Below are 23,226 nucleotides of genomic sequence, written 5' to 3'. Positions count from 1 at the left end.
GGTCTCAAATATAAACAAATAAAATCATATTATAGAATTTAAGAAAATTAGTTATCTTTTTTTAATTATATATAAGATTAATATTTTTTCTTAAAATATCCCAATCGTTAATACTTAATTAAAATGAATTTTTAAATACATGTGAATCCTCATCTGAAAGTAGAATTGAGAATCTTGATTGAATGCACCTCAAAAAAGGATCATTTACTCATATTTATGACGAAAAAAAATATTTTGGTAGTTTTTATTTATATTTGAAACTAAAGAGAGTAACTTATTTATTATACTTTCTATGCAATGCACAAAACTGAGACAATTTATAATTTAAGAAAAGGTAAATAAATTTAGTCCCATGAAGTCAGGAATGTGATGGAGGGTATAATTAATAAGCGACAGGTAAAGTTAACCAAATGCCTTAGCCATTAAGCGTGAGACTGAGAAGGCATGAATTATGAATGCTTAGTGGCCCTACTTGCAACCACTCCTTTCTTTGGATTAGTGGGGACTTGACATCCACTTGTCTGTCACACTCCAAAATTATGGCAAAATATATCCAAAATTCAAATTATTTATTTTCTGTGACTTTATAAATTTTTATGTCAGTTTAAAATTGTAAATTACTCCGGCTGTGTCTTTTTATAAAAATATTTGATCAAATCGTATGAATAAAAACTCAGTTAAAATTAATTAATAATAATAAATATGTAAAAATTGTAAATTTTTTCTCAGAAATATCCCTATTTACAGGAAAGAAAGTATAAAAGAGAATAGGAAAATGAATTCGAGTAATAAGATAATAAATATATTGAGTGTTAAAATAAATAATTAATAAAAAAATAAAAAAACTCGCTTAAAAAGTTTAAAACATCTTATAAACATTTCATATGAATAAGAATTATGAGAATAAGATAAAGAGCGCACAAGAATAGTTTTTCCCATAATCAATGAAGCTGACTCCGCTTGGGCCTTATTGGTTAACATGAAAGCATGTCAGATGACAGCATACCAATTTATGGCGTCCACCCAACTATCCTCAGACCTTAATAATCCAGAGAATGTTTCTGCTATATCCACACTCCCATATTCGCAATGGTGCAAATCATTATTTACACTTTATCTATCAAAACTCCCCGGAAAGGTACAATAAATCAGGAAAAATTCACCCAAAAAAATTGTAATTACTAAATTTGAAGTTAGGCTTAGTTTTAACTCTTTGATAGATTTTGACCATGCAGTATTTACAAATAACAACATATTTTTATAGAAATTTTTTATTTGAGATTTTATAATTTTAAACTTGTTTTATGAGATTATCCCAATAAATTATGCAGTACTTAAACTATATAATATCACCATTTATCATTCTTTAATAATCTCTTTTTTTGCCAACATATCCTTCTTTAATTGTAATCTAATATAAATAAAATATTAATATGCTCTTGAATCAAAATGGCACAAAAACATATTCAATGACATCAATACACCAACCAATATAAATATACTCTCTTCATTCCACAATATAAGTTGTTTTTAGAAGAATGATTTGGTTCAAAATATAAATCACTTGGGAAGTAATTAATATTTATTTGTTAATTTTGTCCATACAATCAATACTTAAATGTAATCCCTTATATTTTTCTCTTTCTTTTACAATCTTAAAATATGGGTAAAGTTCGTTGAAAAAAAGTTTTCAATTTGCGATGGATCAAATGAGTTAATAATTACTATTTTTTGTTCTAATAAATTAGTTAAACTGACTTATATTATGAACTAGAATAAATATATATGACAAAACATATAACGAACCATAATGTCGATAAATTACAAGTACAGTGATTTATTTTTCAAATCTCATACAATGTGCATGAAAATATGTTTATTCGATATATCATATGCAAACTCTTTTTTTATATACTATTATCCAATTCAGGGTTTATGGCTATCCCATCCAGTATATATATCTCTTTTAGGACTTGAACTTGAGACCCAAAGAGATTTAGCAGGGTCTTATGTGCATCACTAGACTAACTCTGTACTGTTTATCGTCTACAAACTCCAATAAGCCACCTTATATATAATTTATGAGCAATATGGCTCATTTTCATGACACTTTTGACGACTAATGAGTTATAATAGTTACGAGAAAAGCTCATCTCCAAACTACCTCACATCAATCTAATACATTATTATAATAATTGAACTACACAGTAAAAGTTATCAAACCCAATAAAACCTACACAGCATGCGAACTATGACTATAAAAAAGATATATATACATATAATAATAATAACAAAGGTCAAGCTTGTTTGCAATTTTAATTTCTATAATCAGTTTAGTTAATACTATCACTAATTAAATCTATTTCGCATCATGAATCTGTCAAGCTACAGGAGCTTCTGCAATAATTGACGCCTCACCTCACCCATATTAGAACATTCTCGCACGAGGAAAAAGAGCTGATGGGAACTCACTAATATTTTCAATCACATAAATTTGACTTTAAGGCCAAATCCTATTTCAAATAAGAGAAAAAAAAAAAAGAGGATATACACTAGTTATCAGCCCACAAAATCAGGTCTTGTGACTCCATGTGTACCTGTATATTTTGTCTGTGAAAGATGATCTCTTAGTTCATCGTTGTATTTGCACTATTCATCACCATCATCATCATCATCATATATATATATATATATATATATTAAGAAAGGGAAAGCTTAGTGTTAATTTCTTGGGTCTCCTTGCAACGATCAGCATTCTGATAATTCAATCCCAGTTGCAGATCAGGCAACGATTGCTTTTCTTTCTCTACTTTCTCTTCATTTAACTGCAAATATTTCATCAATATTAATTCACCAATGCCAATCATTCATTAGTAATCAACTACATATCAATTCTACTTCTTAGCTAATCTGTATACTAAAACTTTAGAAAAGCGAGAAACTATTATTAGCATTACCTTAATCCGAAATGGGGGCTCAAATTCTAGCTTCAAACTCTGAGAACTGTTGCTGGTATTGCTCTTGAAATTTCCAAAACTCCATTGATCAGGTGGCTCATGCGTAGTGCCAAGTTGGTGAAATCCAGATTGTGAATCGTTAATACTAATATTAGTATCTGCCCAAGTGTTAATAATATTACTGGTCGGAGGCATTTTCTTGAACTTCCAATAATAATGCTGATTATTATTATTGTTGCTGTTATTACTAGTAATTTCTAATGGAGGCCACCTTTTCTCTTCCAGAAATTGGCTGGGTCTCATGGGTGCAATTCGGTCTGTTGTTGAGGGCATCATCATCATCACTTCGTTGTTTGTCACGCAACTTTGCCTTCTATACCATTGGTTATTGAAGTGCCATTGTTGGTGCCTGCAGTGATATTAATTATCAAGTGAGAGGAAAGTAATTTTAATACCATTTCAAATCCTTAATATATATAAGAGTTAGTTAACTAATTTGAGTAAATTAAGAAAATTAGTTATTTCAGTATTCCTAATAAATAAGTCTTGTCTTTCCTAGTATACCCTTACTAATAATGTATATTAGCTAGAACTACTATTTGATAAAACTTTTAACATATGTAATTACTACAAGGCTATTTTGAAAAAAATGGATAAACATAAGAGACAAAATAAATTGGGGTCTTATATCTAGGAGTAAATTGAATTTCAAACTAATTTTTATGTTAAAGATCGAAAGAAGTATTATTAACTAGAGTACATATAAACCCATGCATTGTATGGAGCTTGATGTAGAGATCAGCAAGTGATATTGCTTCTGATCCTAGAAGCAGAAGTTAGACTACTAATTTACAGAGATTAAAAAAATTACTTAAATTAGTTATTCATATATAAAATGTGGGTACTAGTTTTCATAAAATACTACTATTGTCGTTTGCATTTGTTGAAATTATCCTAACTGATGGAAGAGCCCCCATTTAATATGATAGTTAGGGGAAAACAACTATACATAATTTGAAATTGACGTTTTATATTTTGGTTTAGAATTTTTAACAAACTTCTTAATTAGGTCTTATATTTAACTTATAATATCAGAACTTTTTTTTTTTTGGTATTAGATTTTGTGGGGATATATTCTGAAATTTATCCGATATTAAATCTCTTCTCCAAGATAGGTTACAAGGATCATGCATGTATGTTGATTCAAGATAAAGATGATTTGTGTCATTCTGTCTTGAACTAACCTGCACATATGGATTCCCTCATTTTCTAGCAGAAAACTGAATTTTTTTGGAGCAACCCGATCAACATATATATATATATATATATATATAATGTCTAATATATATTAAAGGCATATATATACTTGAACTGCGTAGTTAATTACCTGGAATCAGTGGCCATTGTATGGGAGTGTGAAAGAGTAAAAGAAGGCTTGGAGAGAGGATGATGATGAACAAAGCCAGCATGGTCGTTGGAATTGGTAGTTAGAATAATTCCACCATTTCCCATCTTCAATTGTTGCCTTGTGTTCACTGATTGATACGATAACTGAGACATACGACCACCTTGCGATCTGTACGTTTTATCTTGTTTTTATTTCCTATATTGAATCTTGTTATTGCCATATACTGCTCACTTGTTGATGTGAAACATGGTTAGTTACTTTTTTGGGACTGCATAATAATTTTCCCAAAACAATCCTCTGGTCTTAAATATTGGAGTTATTTAAGGAGTTAAATTTGATAATAAATTTCATTTTATCTCTTATGTTTATTATTTTTCCCAAACTAACATATATAACTTACTGATACATAATGTTGGCGAAAGAAAAAAAAACCTACTGATACACAATGTTATATAAAGATAATTTAAGAAAACTATGTGACATTTATTACAATTAAATAATTTGTTTAACATAATATATTTATTTAAATTAATTAAATAGTTCTTACGATTGAAAACAAAACAAAAACAAAAATTAGAGGAGTGGTATTTCTATATATGACTAAGGGGAATAAGGACTGACGTTCTCTATTTTCCACCATCTTAATTGGATAGTAACTCATTATGCAGATCCATTAATATATGAACAGAGATAGAACATGATAAGAAGTTTTTAAGGTACAAATCGCATGTTCTACTTTTCAGTTTGATTTTGATGTGTCCAATGAGGCAACCAGACAAATCAAAGTTTAACTAAGTACGAACGTACTGTGAATTAATAGTATCGAACTTATCAGTTGTAGTCCGTACAACTAGTAGTCTATAGAATTTATTATCACTGATCCCTAGCTATAATATCCCTAAACCTAGATTCCTATCACTGATTAATCAGTAATTGTGATCCTTTTTTTAAATCTTAATAAGCGATCGACTGTTTTTGGTTTAAACAAGCATAAACAGATGGATATATTAACTTTATCTCCGAATTCTCACAATCCAATCTAACATTAAGTAAGGTAAATATTTCCTATATATAGTTTATTTTATCTCAGCTAAATCAATTATTACAAGTGTGTATTAATGATGTTAGTTTGCTAATATTCTTTTATATGGCATGCATTCTTGTGTTTTGCAAATTGATATGTATAGATGAATTTTATGTAATTTCACTATTAAGACTCTCCCCAGTTTGTAATAAAAGAAAATTGGTATAGCAATAATTTTTCAAAAAAAAAAAAGATCTGACCAACTAAATCCTCTCTATATCAAGTTTTCTCTCTAAGTCATTTCATTCTATGGTTGATAATATTTGAAATTGCATTACTTAGATGTACTGTTTCAGTAAAAAGGAACACAGGCGCATATATATAAGGTTCATGCGGAACACAGACGCACATAATTAAACTGAGATTAGGATATAATGCTCACCTTGGCCAGCCTCATCAAGTTTTTTACTCCGATACATCTGAAACAGAAATGCAGAATTATATAATTAATTAATTCGCATAAAATATTAGTTACTATATATATTAATTAATTCACATAAAACATTAATTACTATATATATACACGTTACCTGCAAGTGACTCTTCACATGAGCAATGCTGAGTCCCCTCACATTCATTAGCTGAAGCACCAACTTGGGTGTTGCTCCTGCACAATCAATCTTTATTATTATTATTAAGGCAAAATTGAGAATTCACAACTTCCTATAAAACATGAATATGCTTTAAACAAGAACTTCAAAATGCTATATATATATATATATATATATATATATATATATATTATATCCATGAAAGGTTATCCTTATAAGTATAGATGACGTAATAAGATTAGATGCTCAGTATGATCACTAGAATTCACTCAAAACTACCTTTTGCTGCTATTCCCGTTGGCAGGGCCCACACAACCACTTTCACTGTAGCTCAATTGGCTCATACGCGCTGTTTTTCCGAAACCTTCTTTTCATTTTTCCTTTTGAACAATAATAATATGTTTGGTTTCATGTTCAAGATAGTTTTAATATAATTTTCAACATAAAACCAAACATATACTAAAATACGCATATAATATTTGAACTTTTTCTCTCTCACACCAAATGTATATGTATACGCATAGAACATAAATAAATAAATATATATATATACTTACTCTCTTGACCACCAAGGCGTTTAACAGCATGAACAAAAGAAAGATGAAGATCTGGAGTCCAGCGAAGCCTAGGCATCTTGGATCTGACATATTGTCTCACTGTGCCTTTTCCTTCATTTCGTTCTCTTGATGTGCTTCTGTTTGATGATGAAGTACCTTCATGTTCCTTCATTTTCTCGTTCTCTTCTTCTGCTTCTAAATCTCTGCGATCCTTCTCCTCCTCCTCTTCCTCTCCTCCTCCTCCTCCTCTTGTTCTTCCTCCTCTTCACTGGTAGCTTCCTCATTCAAGTCGAACGATGAACACTTGTGGGAAGAAGAGCCCAGCGAAGTTTCCTCATCACACTTATTTTTTTCATTATAAATCTCGTGTTCGTCTTCTGACATGTTTGGCAGATCACACCGCCAAGTCTGATCCAACCTCTTTGTCCTTTAAGAAGTTTGCATTTCACTGGTGAAACATGGAGGCGAATTTATAAATGCCCACATTTATAAATATTAAAAAGGTTGGCATACTAGGCAACAAAGTGACTTAAATAAGAATATGTGTGAGGACAGGCTGTAATAGGCATGTAAAGTATTATTTATAACAACAACTAAGTTCTCCATCTACATCAATTAATATATGATTTAAAGATTTTTAAGTGCACTTAAAAAATAGCTGTACGATAACACTGTTATACAAGGTGATGGTAGATTTGCACTGTAACAACCAACAGTACAGAGAATGAAAACCCAGCTAGCGAGTTAATTAACTACTTTTCTACCTTCAAGTTGCGAGCAAAATTTCTCGTGAATCTCAGGTTTTGGGTCTCTCTCTCTCTCTCTCTCTCTACACACTATATATATATGTAGGACCAAGTGCTGACATATAACTTCTTCTTAATACCTATGAGTTCTTTTTATATATAACCTTCCCAATGGAACTTCAAATACTCGATACGCAGGAAGGAAAATGGAAAATTTCGAGGAGAGACATCCATATTATTCATTCTCGAAACTATGAGAAGCTTTAAATTGTGTGCGCAAGCCCTTTCGTACGTTGAGGTGATTTTACATCTTCATCAGGAATCTCAACAAGAATAATATTTTCATTCAAGCACACTGACAACAAAGAGAGAAATAAACATTAAGGGAAAAAAAACAAAGGGGCTGAGAGAGAGAGGGGGAGAGAGAAAGTGGAGGCAGCGATGAAGCGGCTCAAACTATGATACTTCATGCTAAACAGTTTTATGGCTAATCGAACAAACCTGCGAACGCACTCGTCGGGAAGATACTTCGAAAAGACCACGTAATCATTGGGAATTTCTAAAACATGCTAATTTCAGCAAGCTGTGGTTCGGGTCTGAATTAAATTATAGATGTATTATAGTTTCAGTGGAAACCATTGAAGAATCTGCATATGTATTCAGTGTTTTGGGTCTAAATTAAAGGAAAAAGAACCATTATAATCATCAACTCTAAAGGATCAAAAGTGCATAACAAATACATATAATCCACACATACATGATAGTAAACCCAGAATCATTAAAGTGATATCTTTAGTTACTGAAAACATAATCGCAGGAATCAAATTACTCATAGCAAATATTGGTTGAGCCATACGCGAAGGAGGGCCGAGAGAGAGAAAAATAGATGATAGAAAGATGGGGAGAGAGAGATAGCTTGACTGGTACCTGGTTTAGGTTTGAGGGTTTCGGTATCATGCAGCAGAAGAGATAGAGAGATGATGAAGATTCAGATTGAGAAGAGTATAAGATATTAGGTTTAGAAAGGAGTATTTTGGGTTTTGTGAGAAGAGAAAGCTGATGGAGAAAGTTATAGGAAAATATTCGGACAGATTTCGTCTTCTCTTTAAAATTGTAATAAACTCACATAATGGATACAGATGCCACTGGTCCCTTTTTGTACTGTTGGAAATCATGTGACAATGCCTATTCCTTTGCCTCTCTCTCTCTCTCTTCTTTGACAGTTGGAAAAATCTACCTCTCTTGCTTCTGACCCTATCTTGCTTGCTCGTGATTATCTTTATTGTTTGACCTCTGTTAGCTACACACTTATTTTCTCTTTCTCTTTCTCATTTTGACATGGTGATGAGTGAAATGAAATTTCGATTATTTTCAATTTCACATCTCCAAATATGAATATCTCATTTAAGCCCTGAAATAAACATTTCGTTTTTCTTTAAATCCTCATTTTTTAAAAAAAAAAATTCACCAACAGATATAAGTGAGATAACCTAATTAACAAAAAAATTGATGTATAGTTCTTAAGCGTTTAATTTTCACCGAAGATAATCATCCCAAAATATCTTTACAAGTATGAATGGCTAGTGATTATTATTAAACATTCATATTCATTTCTTGTTTGGCCAATCATCTATCTTTATTATTTGTTGATATATCAATATTGGAGTTAACATGAGAATGAAATTAAGGGTAAAGTTTTTTTTTTAAAAATACTAAAATTATTACTTTTCAAATCTTAAAATACTAAATTAAAGGCAAAATGCATATTTAAATGATACCTTAACTTCAATTCATTAAGCTAGCTATAATAATTTCAACAAGTATGAAATTTAAAATATAAATCGTGATTTTTATAGTAGATATATTAATAGATATATTGTTGACTATCTATGTATAATGAAGTTAGCACGAGAATGATATTTATTCTTTGAAATTCTAATTAGATGGAAAGTTGAAATTTTAAAAGATTAAATATAACGTCAATTCAATAAGCTAATCTAGGTTATATAATAATGTCAATATGAATAGGTGAAAGTTGTAAGTATATTGGGTGGTCCATTTCTTTATCAACTCTTTCCATTTCTTCTCACCTAAACAAAGACTTTCTTCCCATAAGCGTCACTGTTTGTTTGTCCCTATGTGCTCAAGAGTTCTCAAGACTTCTACTTTTCTTAAATTTCTCGTTTTAAAAATACACACAAACATGTGCGCTTCTGACGCTTCATTTTTGGTCTGTTTTGGCAATGATTATCATCAGATTAATCAAACCTTAATAACATAGTGATTCCGAGACTATATATATATATATATATATTAATTATTATTGTCTGCCAACAGTAGTCAAATTTGGAGGGAATAATGATGATCTAAACAAGAAAAGAATCATTATATTTTAGTCCTGGTTGCACTTTCAACAGGTATTGATGGCAATATACACATACATACAACATACATACATACATCATAAATTTCATATACACAAGCATTTTCACATATTGCAATTATAAAATTTCCTAATGATGGACTATGACTCAAATATTTGACAACGACTTTATTATATAGACTTTCCATGCATTGGGAGGCCAAAGAAAAGATATAATATTGAAGTTTTCTCTAATTGTTGCTTGAATGCAAATAAACAAGTGAAAAATCCAAGTTCAGGCATACAGATATATAAAGAGATCTTAAATATTTTATTCATTGATTATATTACATTGCATTGGATTTTGAATATTTGAATTATTTTAGGATATTTCAGATATTATTCCGTTATCTTATTTAAATAAACTATCTTAAGTGTGGTGTACTAGTTTGACTAATTAAGTATAGGTTTATAACTTTACTCAATCTTATTTAATTAATAAATAACCTTGATAAGAGGTTACTAGAGAGAGATGGTTGTTCTCAGTTATTATCATTGTGCCTACACACTATTTATTAGAAGATTTCTTGACATACTTTTCTGTGGCTTCTATTTTAGACAATGAACATTGTGGATCTAGCTACTTCACATAGCGATAATAGAGTATTTTAGGGTCTTCGTCTGCTGAATTGGGGGTATATGCTTGTACTCTTGCTATCCTTAATATAACATAATAATATAATTCTAATAATTAGATAATTAAAATGATATTAAATTAATAATATTAATAATATCTTTTGAATAAACACTCTAATATCTTTACTATTCCTTCTTCTCTTACTTTAGATTATTGATTGAGATATTATATTAAGTTATATTTGAAAAAAAAATATGATAAACACTTGATTATTATTGAAACAATGTCTTAATTTAAAAAAAAATTTGATAACAATGTGAACAGTCTTATATATAAGAACAACATCAACCTTCAAATTAACTCTTACATTAAGGATGGAGGGGTATTTGATTTGTTTATATATATACATATATACATATATGTAGAGAGAAGAGAGAGAAATATAGTGTATACATAATGAAAATAAGGGCAGGAATGATAACTTAACTGGGAATAGGTAAGATCAGTTATGATTAGTAAGTGAGGGTTCACTTTTTAAACCTAAAGTTTTATAAATTGCTGTAAAGAGGATGATGGTTTACTACCAAATTGGTTGACAAATGAACAATTTTTCTGAGAAAGGAAATGAAATCAGAAAGTGGGGGCGAGGCAGAGCAGTTGAATTTTACATCAAACTTTATTGACTTGCTATCATCAACGAACGTACCCAACTGTTTTAATCTCACCCTATAAACCTCAACCACACATGTGGCCTAATTCCTCGTAAAACGTAATAATTTCCTACTCAGTCTCGTACAGATTGTTATAGAAGAGCTCGTGTGATATCTATTCTCTCTCTATCAAATAAAAGATCCGGAGAATATGGCATCTAATAGCCCTTGGCCAGTCGATCATTGTTAATGTCAAATATACATGCAACAATTTAATAATATTTGTTTATGTATTGTTATAAATATAAATAATAGAGTTAATTTGAAAAAAAAATTGATAAACATGTGAAACAAGTCTTATATATAAGAACAACATCAACCTTCAAATTAACTCTTACATTAAGGATGGAGGGGTATTTGATTTTGTTTATATATATACATATATACATATATGTAGAGAGAGAGAGAGAGAGAAATATAGTGTATACATAATGAAAATAAGGGCAGGAATGATGAACTTAACTGGGAATAGGTAAGATCAGTTATGATTAGTAAGTGAGGGTTCACTTTTTAAACCTAAAGTTTTATAAATTGCTGTAAAGAGGATGATGGTTTACTACCAAATTGGTTGACAAATGAACAATTTTTCTGAGAAAGGAAATGAAATCAGAAAGTGGGGGCGAGGCAGAGCAGTTGAATTTTACATCAAACTTTATTGACTTGCTATCATCAACGAACGTACCCAACTGTTTTAATCTCACCCTATAAACCTCAACCACACATGTGGCCTAATTCCTCGTAAAACGTAATTAATTTCCTACTCAGTCTCGTACAGATTGTTATAGAAGAGCTCGTGTGATATCTATTCTCTCTCTATCAAATAAAAGATCGGGAGAATATGGCATCTAATAGCCCTTGGCCAGTCGATCATTGTTAATGTCAAATATACATGCAACTATTTAATAATATATTTTGTTATGTATTGTTATAAAATATAAAATAAATATTAAGTTTTATTTGCAAGTTCTAAATAGAGCAGCTTATTTACTATATTTTATGTAATATTGCAAGAAAACATGTTTGATTTTAGGTCAAAGTATTTTTATTATACATATAATTTAGAGAAAGTCACATTTTTTTAACCCATGCTTTTAACTAATTTCAAGATACAAGTACAATTTTTTAACAAGATTTATATTCATAACGTATTATCGTAGCCTAAAATTAGTTTTTTTGTTGGTGCTTCTTTAATCTAAAGAGACTATTGCTCAATTTCTTTTTATGATTGCTTTCTACAACCTCTTGCTGTTGCATGTCTTAGAAAATTAATCTTTCGGTCCTTAAACTTTTAATTCACTCATAACTTAGTTCATCAACTTTTGACTCAATTAAAACTCAGATCTTAATCTCTTAATCATTTCATAATTTTATGTTTATTACACATAAGTCATCATGAGTCAGCATTGAGGCATCCCGTATGGCAAGAAAATATCAATGATAGTGTTAAAAATTGCGTAACGAAATGCACAATAGTAATCCATTAAGATGATAGTTTTATCTATCTGGATTGCTCTATACAAGTAGTCCTCCTTTAAACTATAAAAGCATTGCGTTACGCAATTTTCAACACTATTATTAATATTTTTTTTGCCATACCCGATGTCTCGATGCTTATCCATCATGATGAGTTATGCGTAATAAAGATAAAATTATAAAATGACTAAGAGATTAAGGATTGAGTTTTAAGCGAGTTAAAGTTGAGAGAATAAATTATACCGAATCAAAATTGAAGTACTAAGTTATGAGTACTACTCTGGTCCTATTTATAGGGCAGAGATAAAAAATATATTTTGATCTTATTTATAGGGCACTAGAAAAAAAATTTTGTATTGATTTACAATTTTACCCTTCATTTATTATTTTGTTGACTTTATTTATATGACATATAATGTATATTAAATAGAGACAAAATTAGAAAGTTCTTGTATTTTAAATGAGAATTAATGGAGTTTAAAATTTTCTTTAATGTGCGTGAAACATATTAGAAGTGACTCATAAATAAAAACAGAGGAGTAAGTTAAAAGTTTAATGACCAAAAGATTAATTTTCCCAGCATATTTGTATACAGGCTACTTTAGAAAATCTATAAAGCATTAAATGATTTTTTTTAAAAACAAAATTTGCCCTTATTTTCTCATAAATCATGTTTAACGACACCATATTTTCCAATAGATTTTTTTTTCACTTTTCTAATAGTGGTAGCCATGCATATCACTACTACCATTGGGTTTAGTTCCCTGAATAAATTTTGGTGCATGGGAACCAATTTTACGGATTGAAAATTTTAATTCGAAAAATAACTTTACTAATTGAAAAGGCACTGACAACTGAGGGTTCCAGATTCTAGAGAACATAAATCACTATTTTGAGATAAGTATGAAACACATAATTAAGGTGGGGTGAGAAATTAATGGGCTATTGAAAGATATCATTAAGATGGGGAAAGAAATTAATGTAATTGATGGATTTTTAAATAAGGGGTAATTTTGGAAAATTATGATTTTGAATAAATTTAAAGCCTGTCAATTGATTTTAACAATTAAAATTTTTTTAATATGTGTGAATTGGTTTTCCAAACATGAGAATCAAGATTTTATGCATGCCTTTTTTTTTTGAAAAAAAAATTTAGGTCCAGTTTTTTATATTCATTATGTCAAATTCTCCAATCATACATGGGCTTATCGTCCCCATGTATAAGAAACCCCAAATTTTACTATTTTTTTAATATCATAATATCAAATTATAGCGATGATTAGTAGAGCATGCCTCTCGCTCTGTCTAAAAATATACTAGGTAGAATGCCTTTTTCTTAAGCTTTCTATTTTATTCACAAATTAAAGAAAAATCATTTTAGCTTCTGACTCAAAATCCACTAGATATAGCATCGTTTTTAATTATCTGTCCGAATAGGTTTTACTTCCCAAGGCTCCTTAAGGAGGAACTTGATCTGTTTCCACCCTGCAACGACAACAAGAACCCTACTTCTTTTAGATTTTCAGACAACAAACGAATCATCAGTTCCAAACCCTAATTAAATTAAAGTATTTCTCGCTGGCCTGACATGTGCGTTTCCATACACACACATGCTAAGTTATAAGCATTTTGCTGACATAAATCTACGTGGCACAGAGGAAAAAAAACTAAAGATATTGTAGTTCTGAATTGAACTATACAGATTGTGATTACAAAGTACAAACCCTAGCCTGGCATGTGCGTATACGTTTATTTCTGATAACTAGAGCATTTTTGCTGATATATGTAGAGCCATTAGCATTAGAGTTTAGTTGGAAAATGTCAATATTCATTTAAGCAAAAATTTTATATTCAAATTTTTGTGGATGGAAAAAAAATTATATCACGATATGATAAAATCATCGAATTTAAATCAATAATATAAAATATATATATATATATATATATATATGGTTGTTACAAAACCTAATCAAACTAGTGGCTCTATCAACCACATCAAATATTAGTAATCAATGATACTAACATTATAATTCTCTAGGTTGATTTTGTCATCTTTTGTACTGTGCAAAAGAGTTGACATTTTAAACATCCATAGGAATCTTTCAGAGAAAAAAAATTACGTGTCTTTTTCTTTTGTGTGTCATGGATGAAGACATTTAACCTAGCTAGCATTTTTTGGACATTAACCCTGCTTTCATATTAATTATATGAACAATGCATTGATCTACTAGTATGAAATAAAATAGTTTAATGTTTTCTTTTATTGGCTTGTAAAGGAGAATCATGTCGGATAACACCACTTATTTATAGAGATTTTAATATGATTGTGCAAAGGTATTATCCTCATTTGTCCTTTCATGATATAATTAATACAATATGTGCATAAGAATATTTGATTTTTTAAAAAGAATTTATGTAAATTGTGAATATTATATATTTCAAAAGGGATTAATTTAATGTCGACTGTTTGGAAGGACATATGTAAGTAGGATGTTGCAGTGGAAACAGGCTGTATTGTAGTTGGGCATCGATCATTGAGTGAAGAATGAATGTATGAGCGAAATTTTATGTCTATTTATGTTATTTTCTTCAACGCACTTAATTTCAAAATAACAGTTGGTCAATGAGAATATTATGGACGAGTAATAAACATTTAAATAATGAGAAAAACTCAGCTAATTCACATTGGAAACTGCATAAAATTTAGGAGATGTTCTTGTATACTTCCTTTCTGGTGCTGTTATAAGCCAGCCACCTGACACTCATTTGTATTGGAAATTAAATGACTTCGTTGATAAAATTTTCTTGCTAATATGGGAAATAGTATGGATATGTTAGGAAGGAAATTATAAATTTAGAAGATAAAATAGATTAGGTTGTTATAAATCAAAACAATTCTTCAACTATTTAGGACTGGAGGGAGTTTATTTATTACATGTCTATGATTATCATTTTTCTAATTATAATTTATAACTATATTTTATTATTATAATTTCATTTAAAACTATAATACACATTTCTTTTAAATAAAATCACTTTTATATTTCGTTTTATTTTATTTCATTGTGTTTTACATTAACAAGGAGCCCCAATAATGGCTGTTTCGAGAGGCGGGGGGGGGGGGGAATTCCTTCCATAATTCTCATGTAATGGAGATAACCGCAGAATTTAAAAAAAAAAAATTGCTTTTTTCATTGTATCTTTTACCCCTAGAAATACTACAAAAGTAAATGAAGTACAATTAAACAAAAATTGCTTTTTTTTTTCATTTTGATCAAAATTCTTAAAATTCTTAATATCTCTTCTTTTTTTAAAAAGAAAAACTTCAATCAGCTATCATTTTGATACCGTCATTACAGAACTTTCATATCAAACTGTGGCATCTATTACCTTTAAACAGATAAAAATAAAAATAGTGGGACTCGAATCCATTGTGCCAATTAAAAGACAACTTATTCAGGGGAGCACAATACAAGACAAGGGAATTACGAAACATATATGAGATAAAATAAAAAAAGATAAAACGAGAATGCTAAATATATAAATCTGGTCTTAATTGTCTTTCACGACTATGAGTTGCTGACTCGCTGCATACTCAGCTTCACCATTCTTAACTCTCGTTTTCAACAGTATCTTGAATTTTAATTCATTCCCAATTTAAGTATTCAATTACTATGTAATCACAAAAATGCATTTCACATAAAATTCTGCTAAAACCTGTTTTATAGCGCATTGTTTATGACTAAACCATTTTAATGTATAATTAGGAGCTGATTGTTAATTATACAAAGAATTCTGTTTTGCCTTAAAGTAGATCCCATGGGAGTTGTTAGCAATTAACTACAAAATCGGTGGCCCTTCAATAATGTTTTAAAAAGTTTCCAGAACAAGTTTTCAAGGTGCTGAAAGGGATAGATACATGATATATATATTTAGGGAAGATTATAAATTAAACCAATTATTAAAGAAAAAAGTAACAAACAGTGCATTGATTATGAAAGAAACCTCAACATCAACTTGATTTTGCAAGTTGAGGTAACTAAGTGAACCGGGGTAATTTATTTAATTTTCTTATGCACTCTCAACAGCAGCTAGATTAAAAAATTTCTTAATTAGCTATCTGTCCCCTTTTTCTTATTCAAGTGTGATTAAATTGGATCTTTTAAATGCAATAAAAAATGATCTTTTAAAATCTCTTAGGAAGAGAAGGAAATATGAGCTAGGTCCATAGGGCGAGTCTATCTATCCCATGAAAGTTTATTCCTATAATTTTATATTTGAAAAAGATCATTAGATGCATCTTTGAACCTTTGATATTATAATTTGAGTATTATGGTTATAATTTTGAGATTTCAAAATAATAATAAAAAAGAATATTATTCTAGCTTAGGGGCAGGTTTCGTCGATACAAGCACATATAAGGAGAAAGGGGTTACAATCCCAAACCCATATTATCCGTTCTAGTTTGCATATGCCTCGTATCTTTTTAAACAGAATAATTTTAATTTTTTTTCTTTTTGTGAAATAACTTTCCTATTTGGGGTTTTGGGGTCACAAGTTTTCTCAGAGGAAGAGCTTGGTTAATTTGTTGATGTTGGGTCCGATTTCCTTCCATCATGTTTCCCTCTACCCTTCTTTTTTTTCATTGTAGTTTTGAAGAACCTGGATTAAATTTTAATAGTATAAATTAATTTATATTTATAATTTAATTTGATGGCTCTTTGCTGCAACGAACCATCCACTTAACAAGGAATATGGCGTACACAGGATTTTAATAAATGGCTTTTCAAAGCAGGATTTGGAGAAATAAAGCCAAAATGAGATGAATATGATTGATGTATTACCTGCTTGCAATCTTTATCCTTTGATGGAGGAAGGAAACCAATAGAAAATTGTAAATTTTTAGGGTTCATATCTTTAAAAGTACTTCACACTGTTCCTTTACCACTCATTAAAATGTTAAATAGTCTTCTAGGTTGGTAGCTGTTTACATTTCTCTGCAGTCCCTGCAAGTTAATATCAAGGAATTATTGGTGAATCATTCAAAATTTAGGTCTCGCTCATGTGTTTTTCTGCTTTAAAATTGCAACACCTACTATAACCATATCATAAGGGCTAATTAATTAGCCCTTGAACCACTGAGCCAGGTTTGATTCTGAGAGAAAAGAATATTTTTCTTAAACTCTTTATTAAATCCTCTCCCAAACAAGGGGATTGATCCTGTAGCAGGAATGCGATTTTCTAAAAAATTTTAAACTTTTTGAAATAACTTACAAAACTACTTGTTTGGCGGTTCAAACATCCAGTTAATTCCCTGGATCAAATATCATTTGGCTCCTTTTACTAATTCGTTAATATTTGACTTCATAGTGATAACTAAATATTTATATGCCATCATGCAGCCATCAGAGATGATGGCACTTATTTGCTGCCCACATAGCCATCATTTTCTTCTTTATGAAGGTATATATAGCCCATAAGTACTTTATATAATTACATATAATTATATATAGAAGCATAGCCTTACATGACTTACAAAATATAACTAGAACATCCTAAATAAACTTGATGACTAACCAATTAACTTGTCCAGCTTCCCAACCTTCTTAATTATCAGCAAACGTCACGCTCTTACCTTTTGAGCCACTAGCCTTCACTGTATGTCATAGATGAAAAGGGTGGGATTCTAAGAATCTTAGTAATGACAGTAGTCCATCATACAATTATACACAGCTTATAAACGCATGCAAAACAAACCATATTCACAGCACTTGCATCCAAGCATAAATAATGATACTCAAACATCGTAAGCTTTGCAAATAGATATATCAACGATGCTCATGCATCCCATGCTTTGTAAATAGATATAATCAACAATGCTCATGCATCCCATGCTTTGTAAACAGATATAATCAACAATGCTCAAGCATCCCACGCCTCGCAAACCGATATAATCAACGATGCTCATGCATCACATGCTCTGCAAACAAATATAATCAACTATGCTCATGCATCCCACACTTTGCAAACCGATATAATCAATGATGCTCATGCATCCCACGCTTTGCAACGCACATGGCCATGACAATTAAATCAACATCACATACTCATAATTGAGTATAGCTCTATGAGTTCAATGCAAAGCAAATTCCATATACTCGTATTTGAGTATAGCTCTACGAGCTCAATGCAAAGTGAATTCCACATTCTCATACCTGAGTACAGCTCTATGAGCTCAATGCAAAGCAAATTCCACATACTCATACCTGAGTATAGCTCTATGAGCTCAATGCAAAGCAAATTCCTAATACTCATACTTGAGTACAGCTCTATGAGCTCACAATCGTTCATCACAGTACATATCTACCATATATTCATTAAAGAATATAGGCACTATGACACAAACAGACATGCAAAACTATTACATAAGTCTATGAGAGGAAAAGAGTCACTACTTGGAGTCTCTTTTTTCAGTTTACCTTGTCCGGATTTCTTCTTTACTGGCTTTCTTGGCAAGTTCGAGAAAATATCAAATCCTATAATATAGTTTCATAGATAAATAGGTCAATGCTTAGTCCATTAAACTTTTATTATTAAAATATAACTTATCTTGACCCATTAATGAACTCTATTCCTTCTATTTAATAGTTGGTCATCTTGAACAATATTTCTTACTCAACCTATTCTCTTGGGAGGGTTTCCTTCTTTATCTTAACCCATATAGTTACTTTACTTAGTGACTGATCATCTTGGTCAAAAATATTATATATATAATCACACCAATTGATTTAATTTCATTTTTCCAAAATAATTCTATAAGCTCTCTTAGCTTTTATTCACAATTAACTTAACATTTATCATTTAAATCTAAGCTAGGCGATTTCAATTTCTAACCATCTATTAATCTTCTCAAATCCTTGGTCTAACATTCCTCCAACAACCTTTCTAATCAATTGTCAATTTTTAACCCGTGCTTTAATCATTGACTGTATACCATTGAGTCCTAAATGCATACCTTAAAATAATTTCCAAACATCATTTGCAACATTGATCCAAACAAGCCTGTAAACATTAATCCATTTACAATGTCCATTCACCATTTGGAAACCTCAAACAAACCTCAACAAGGAATTTCAAATCAATTCCTAGCTTAATTTCTTTCACCCACCAAAACAGCCACCAAGTTTATTTCTAAGTTCAATCGTTAAATCAGCAAAACTTCCCCTTGCTTTCATTCTATAACTATTAGTATATTCCTTACTTTTCTCTTAATCTTTTCCCCAATAACTTTTTACAATACCTCTAAAATACTTTTGAGCTATTATTTTGAAATCTCAATCAATCTTATCATTAATTCAAAACCCCTCCTTTAATTTATAACTTCAACATTTGTATCAATTCTTAACTTTCTTTATTTCCTATATCATTCGGAAAAACATTTTGAATATCCATTGGCATTATATTCCAATTAAGCAATTACCCTTTAATAACTTCTAAAAATCTCCAATAACCTAAAACCAATGACTTCCTAACTTCATTTAGGAAAACTCTAATCCCTCCTTTAATTTATAACTTCATTTAACAACCCCCCCTTCACTGAACCATTCGGACACACATATATACACACATATACTCCACGTTACTACCTCATTCTCTTCTACCCTCATAGAGACCGAATCCTATAACCACAAAAACCAAGAACCTGAAGCTAAGGACATGCAAAACAACAACCATTGTAATTCTGAAAATTGCAATTCCAGAATCACACCTCACGCCATCAACAACGTAGACATATACACATTAATTTAAATCCCCAACACTGCACACCCAAGCTTTCGGTCATATACACACATTTATGCTCTTCATTTTCTCATTAAGCTAGAGCCATTTCCTTGAACCATTAATCCCTGTTTCAGCCTTGGAAAACAGAGGAAGAAAATCCACATGCAACCAGAAATTTTAAGCTAGATTCCCTCCTTCGAAAATTCAGAGCATCCAGCACCACTCTCTGAAACTTTTAACGAAGCTTTGACAGTGAATATCTCTAAACAATTAAGCAACATGCAACAAAAGATTGCAGTAACCCAAAACCATATAATTCGAAACATGAAGCCCCTGTTTCAGGGTCACAACCAGTCGGTCCTCAACATGCAGAAATCATTGACAACATGCAACATCACAACTCACCCGACCATGCATCCATCAACGATCAGCTACCCTTAATTCATTAAGACACCCATTTTCCTCCATAACTAAAAACTTTTATCTATCTTCAACTCTTCAACAGCGTGTAGAATAGAAGAAAGAAGCGTGTGAGTGATATTCAGACCTACCTTGGTCTGAAACAATGGTTGCATGCACCAAAGTCCTTCTCCGATCACTTGTCCGGTGTTGCTCTTCTCTGGTTCTCAAGCTCTCTTTCTCTTGACTTTCTCTCCGATTGCAGCTGAAAAATGAAGAGGGAAATGGCTTCTGATGGGTTATCATACGAGAGAACACGTGTGGCATTTGTAGGAGTAAGGGAAATGACTTTTATGCCAATTATTTCTTTCTTTTCTTCCATTTCCACCCGTTCTCCTATTTTTCTGAAATATAAATATATCCAGAAATTCTGCCACAATGTTTTGTGGGGATTTTCCTTCTCCATTAGTCTCTTTGAGGCATAAAATAATTTTAATAAAAATTTTGGGTCAAAAATGAAGTCCCAACTATTTTTCTTGAATTTTTCAAGAAAATAACACTTAATTTCAGAAATTAATCCTTAGCTCATTTTAAGGGTTTTATCCCTCAATTAGTTTCTTTACTTCATGAAATAATTATCCTAAAATTTTTGGCTCAAATATAAACCTCTGACTATTTTTCCTTAAAATTTCTAGAAAAACAAGCTATTTCTGCCCCAAAAATTAACTTTAAAATTATTTAAGTCATTTTCGGGAAAATAAAATTTTTCATAAAATTTTCAAGCCCTCAAAATTAATATTATACAATTTCCCCCATTTTTATTTAGGCTCTAAATAATTTTAAATACATTTTCTTTTTTTTTTTTCCTAAGTCAGAAAATTTGAGATGTTATAGAAATGACATACTTTGAAGACAGTAATAATGAGCTCAAGTAATAAGTGACATGAGCAGAGGAGATGAAAATGAACAAAGTTTGGCTTTATGGGTTATGACTTGTATTGTTGAGCTTTGCTCACTCTGTCTTCTCTCTCTCTTCTTCCAACATGTTAAAAGATGATTCAACAGCATGGCATCATCTTCCGATCTGAAATGCTCAAGTTTTGGCAAGTGTTACTAGCTATCCTGTGGAGATCTGGCGTCAAGCCATGCTTGTTTTCACAGAACTGATATCAGTTTGGATATCAGGGGGACGTGAATATCAAAGATTTGCTAATACTTGGAATGGCATCCTTTGGCCTTTTTCTCACAATTTATTGTTATCCATAAGTTCAATTGTTATCTTTAGTTGTGTTTATGTAATTAACTTTATGTTCACCTCTTCTTGTGCACCCACTTCTCATAAGCCCATTTAGTAAGCATATAGCCCATCAGCCCCCTTCTCATGGTCCAAGTCCTAATTATTGCTAGCTAATCCCATTCATTGCATATGATAATACAAAAGCCTACAAAATGTGCTTTCCTATTGTAAAACTCATCCTCCTTATATTCCCGAATGTAAGATTTGATGTTTAGTTCTACAATAGATGTTGATGATGATGTCATCATGACAATAACAAGCACAGGTTGTGAGTGTGACAAACCTGAAACTGCAATTAGTAGGAAGTAGGTACTCACAATGTCCTTGATGTTAAAATTCAAAGAGAGAGAGAGAGTATTATATTTAAGGAGGGAGGAAATGTATCAAATTTTCCTCCACATCCTTTTTGTTATACACCCACGATCCCCCCCGCCCCGCTCTGTTAATTTGGAACTTTGGTTAAATCTAAGCCTTATTCCTTGTCTTTATTTCACACTCTCATATCATTCAGTTCACACACACACACACACACACATTCCGTTTCTTTTTTTTTTCCTGTAAGTCTGCATCAACTGGACAAACATAACATAAACCTGAGATGAGAAACAATTTCAACCTGTAAGTATTGAAACCTATTTATTCGGTGGCTTCTGATCACCATTCCTTTCTAATACATGGGTTTCATACATAGCAGAATATATTGAGGGCGAGCGAAAAGATGTTTAGTTTTAGTTCTTTAGTCTAATATTTGACCAACCCTGGGATCCTTTATAAATGGATATCTTGAGGGTCATAATTGGATATAATCATTTAATATGCTGTTATGAAGCTAATTTTCTAAGATATACCAACATTTACATGTATAATTTTGGCCATATTTTTTTGATTAATAATTAGAATTACATACAAATTTTACATCAAATAAAGAATGACAATACCATTCAAACATAAAGATAATTCATTAATAAAGGAACAAAATACACTGATAACAACAGCGACATATATCCTAAATCTTAAATAAACTGAACATGAGTCATTGGGAACTAAATGCAGAACATCTAAATAACTACCTCCGAACCATAACGCAACAGAAATGATTGCTCTATCAGCTTTATATTCAATAATTTTTGGGCAGACTCCTGATACATATACAAATCATTCATATTTGATCCATAGCTCTATCAGCAATAGAGATAATCAAGGTCAATCCTATCATGCTGAAAAGAATCATTATGTAACAGATCCATGTATTATTCCTATTCT

General features: G+C 30.8%; 2 protein-coding genes across 2 annotated transcripts; both read right to left on the bottom strand.

Moving 5' to 3' along the window:
* Positions 1-2,612: 2,612 nt before the first annotated feature.
* On the bottom strand, positions 2,613-3,186 carry LOC114727294 (uncharacterized). Its single transcript, XM_028913994.1, has 2 exons — positions 2,958-3,186; positions 2,613-2,825 (listed from the first exon to the last, which is right to left on the bottom strand). The coding sequence occupies exons 1-2, from the start codon at positions 3,150-3,152 to the stop codon at positions 2,700-2,702; spliced, it is 321 nt and encodes a 106-aa protein (XP_028769827.1). The 5' UTR covers positions 3,153-3,186; the 3' UTR covers positions 2,613-2,699.
* Positions 3,187-5,802: 2,616 nt separating this feature from the next.
* On the bottom strand, positions 5,803-6,789 carry LOC114727275 (putative Myb family transcription factor At1g14600; the record flags this gene model as incomplete). The annotated part of the gene is made up of 3 exons (XM_028913976.1): positions 5,803-5,868; positions 5,980-6,056; positions 6,558-6,789. Coding segments are annotated over 3 exons (375 nt in total), but the record flags the coding sequence as incomplete, so codon positions are not given.
* Positions 6,790-23,226: the final 16,437 nt, after the last annotated feature.

Source organism: Neltuma alba, unplaced genomic scaffold, assembly GCF_004799145.2.
Source record: "Neltuma alba isolate B1F8T4 unplaced genomic scaffold, ASM479914v2 tig00012456_pilon, whole genome shotgun sequence".
Taxonomy (NCBI): Eukaryota; Viridiplantae; Streptophyta; class Magnoliopsida; order Fabales; family Fabaceae; genus Neltuma; species Neltuma alba.
This window is presented reverse-complemented; position numbering and strand designations above follow the sequence as displayed.

Coding starts and splice junctions, on each gene's coding strand:
- LOC114727294 (XM_028913994.1), bottom strand. CDS start 3,152: ATGCCTCCGACCAGTAATATTATTAACACTTGGGCAGATACTAATATT. Junction 2,826..2,957: donor AGCCCCCATTTCGGATTAAG/GTAATGCTAATA, acceptor AAATATTTGCAG/TTAAATGAAGAGAAAGTAGA.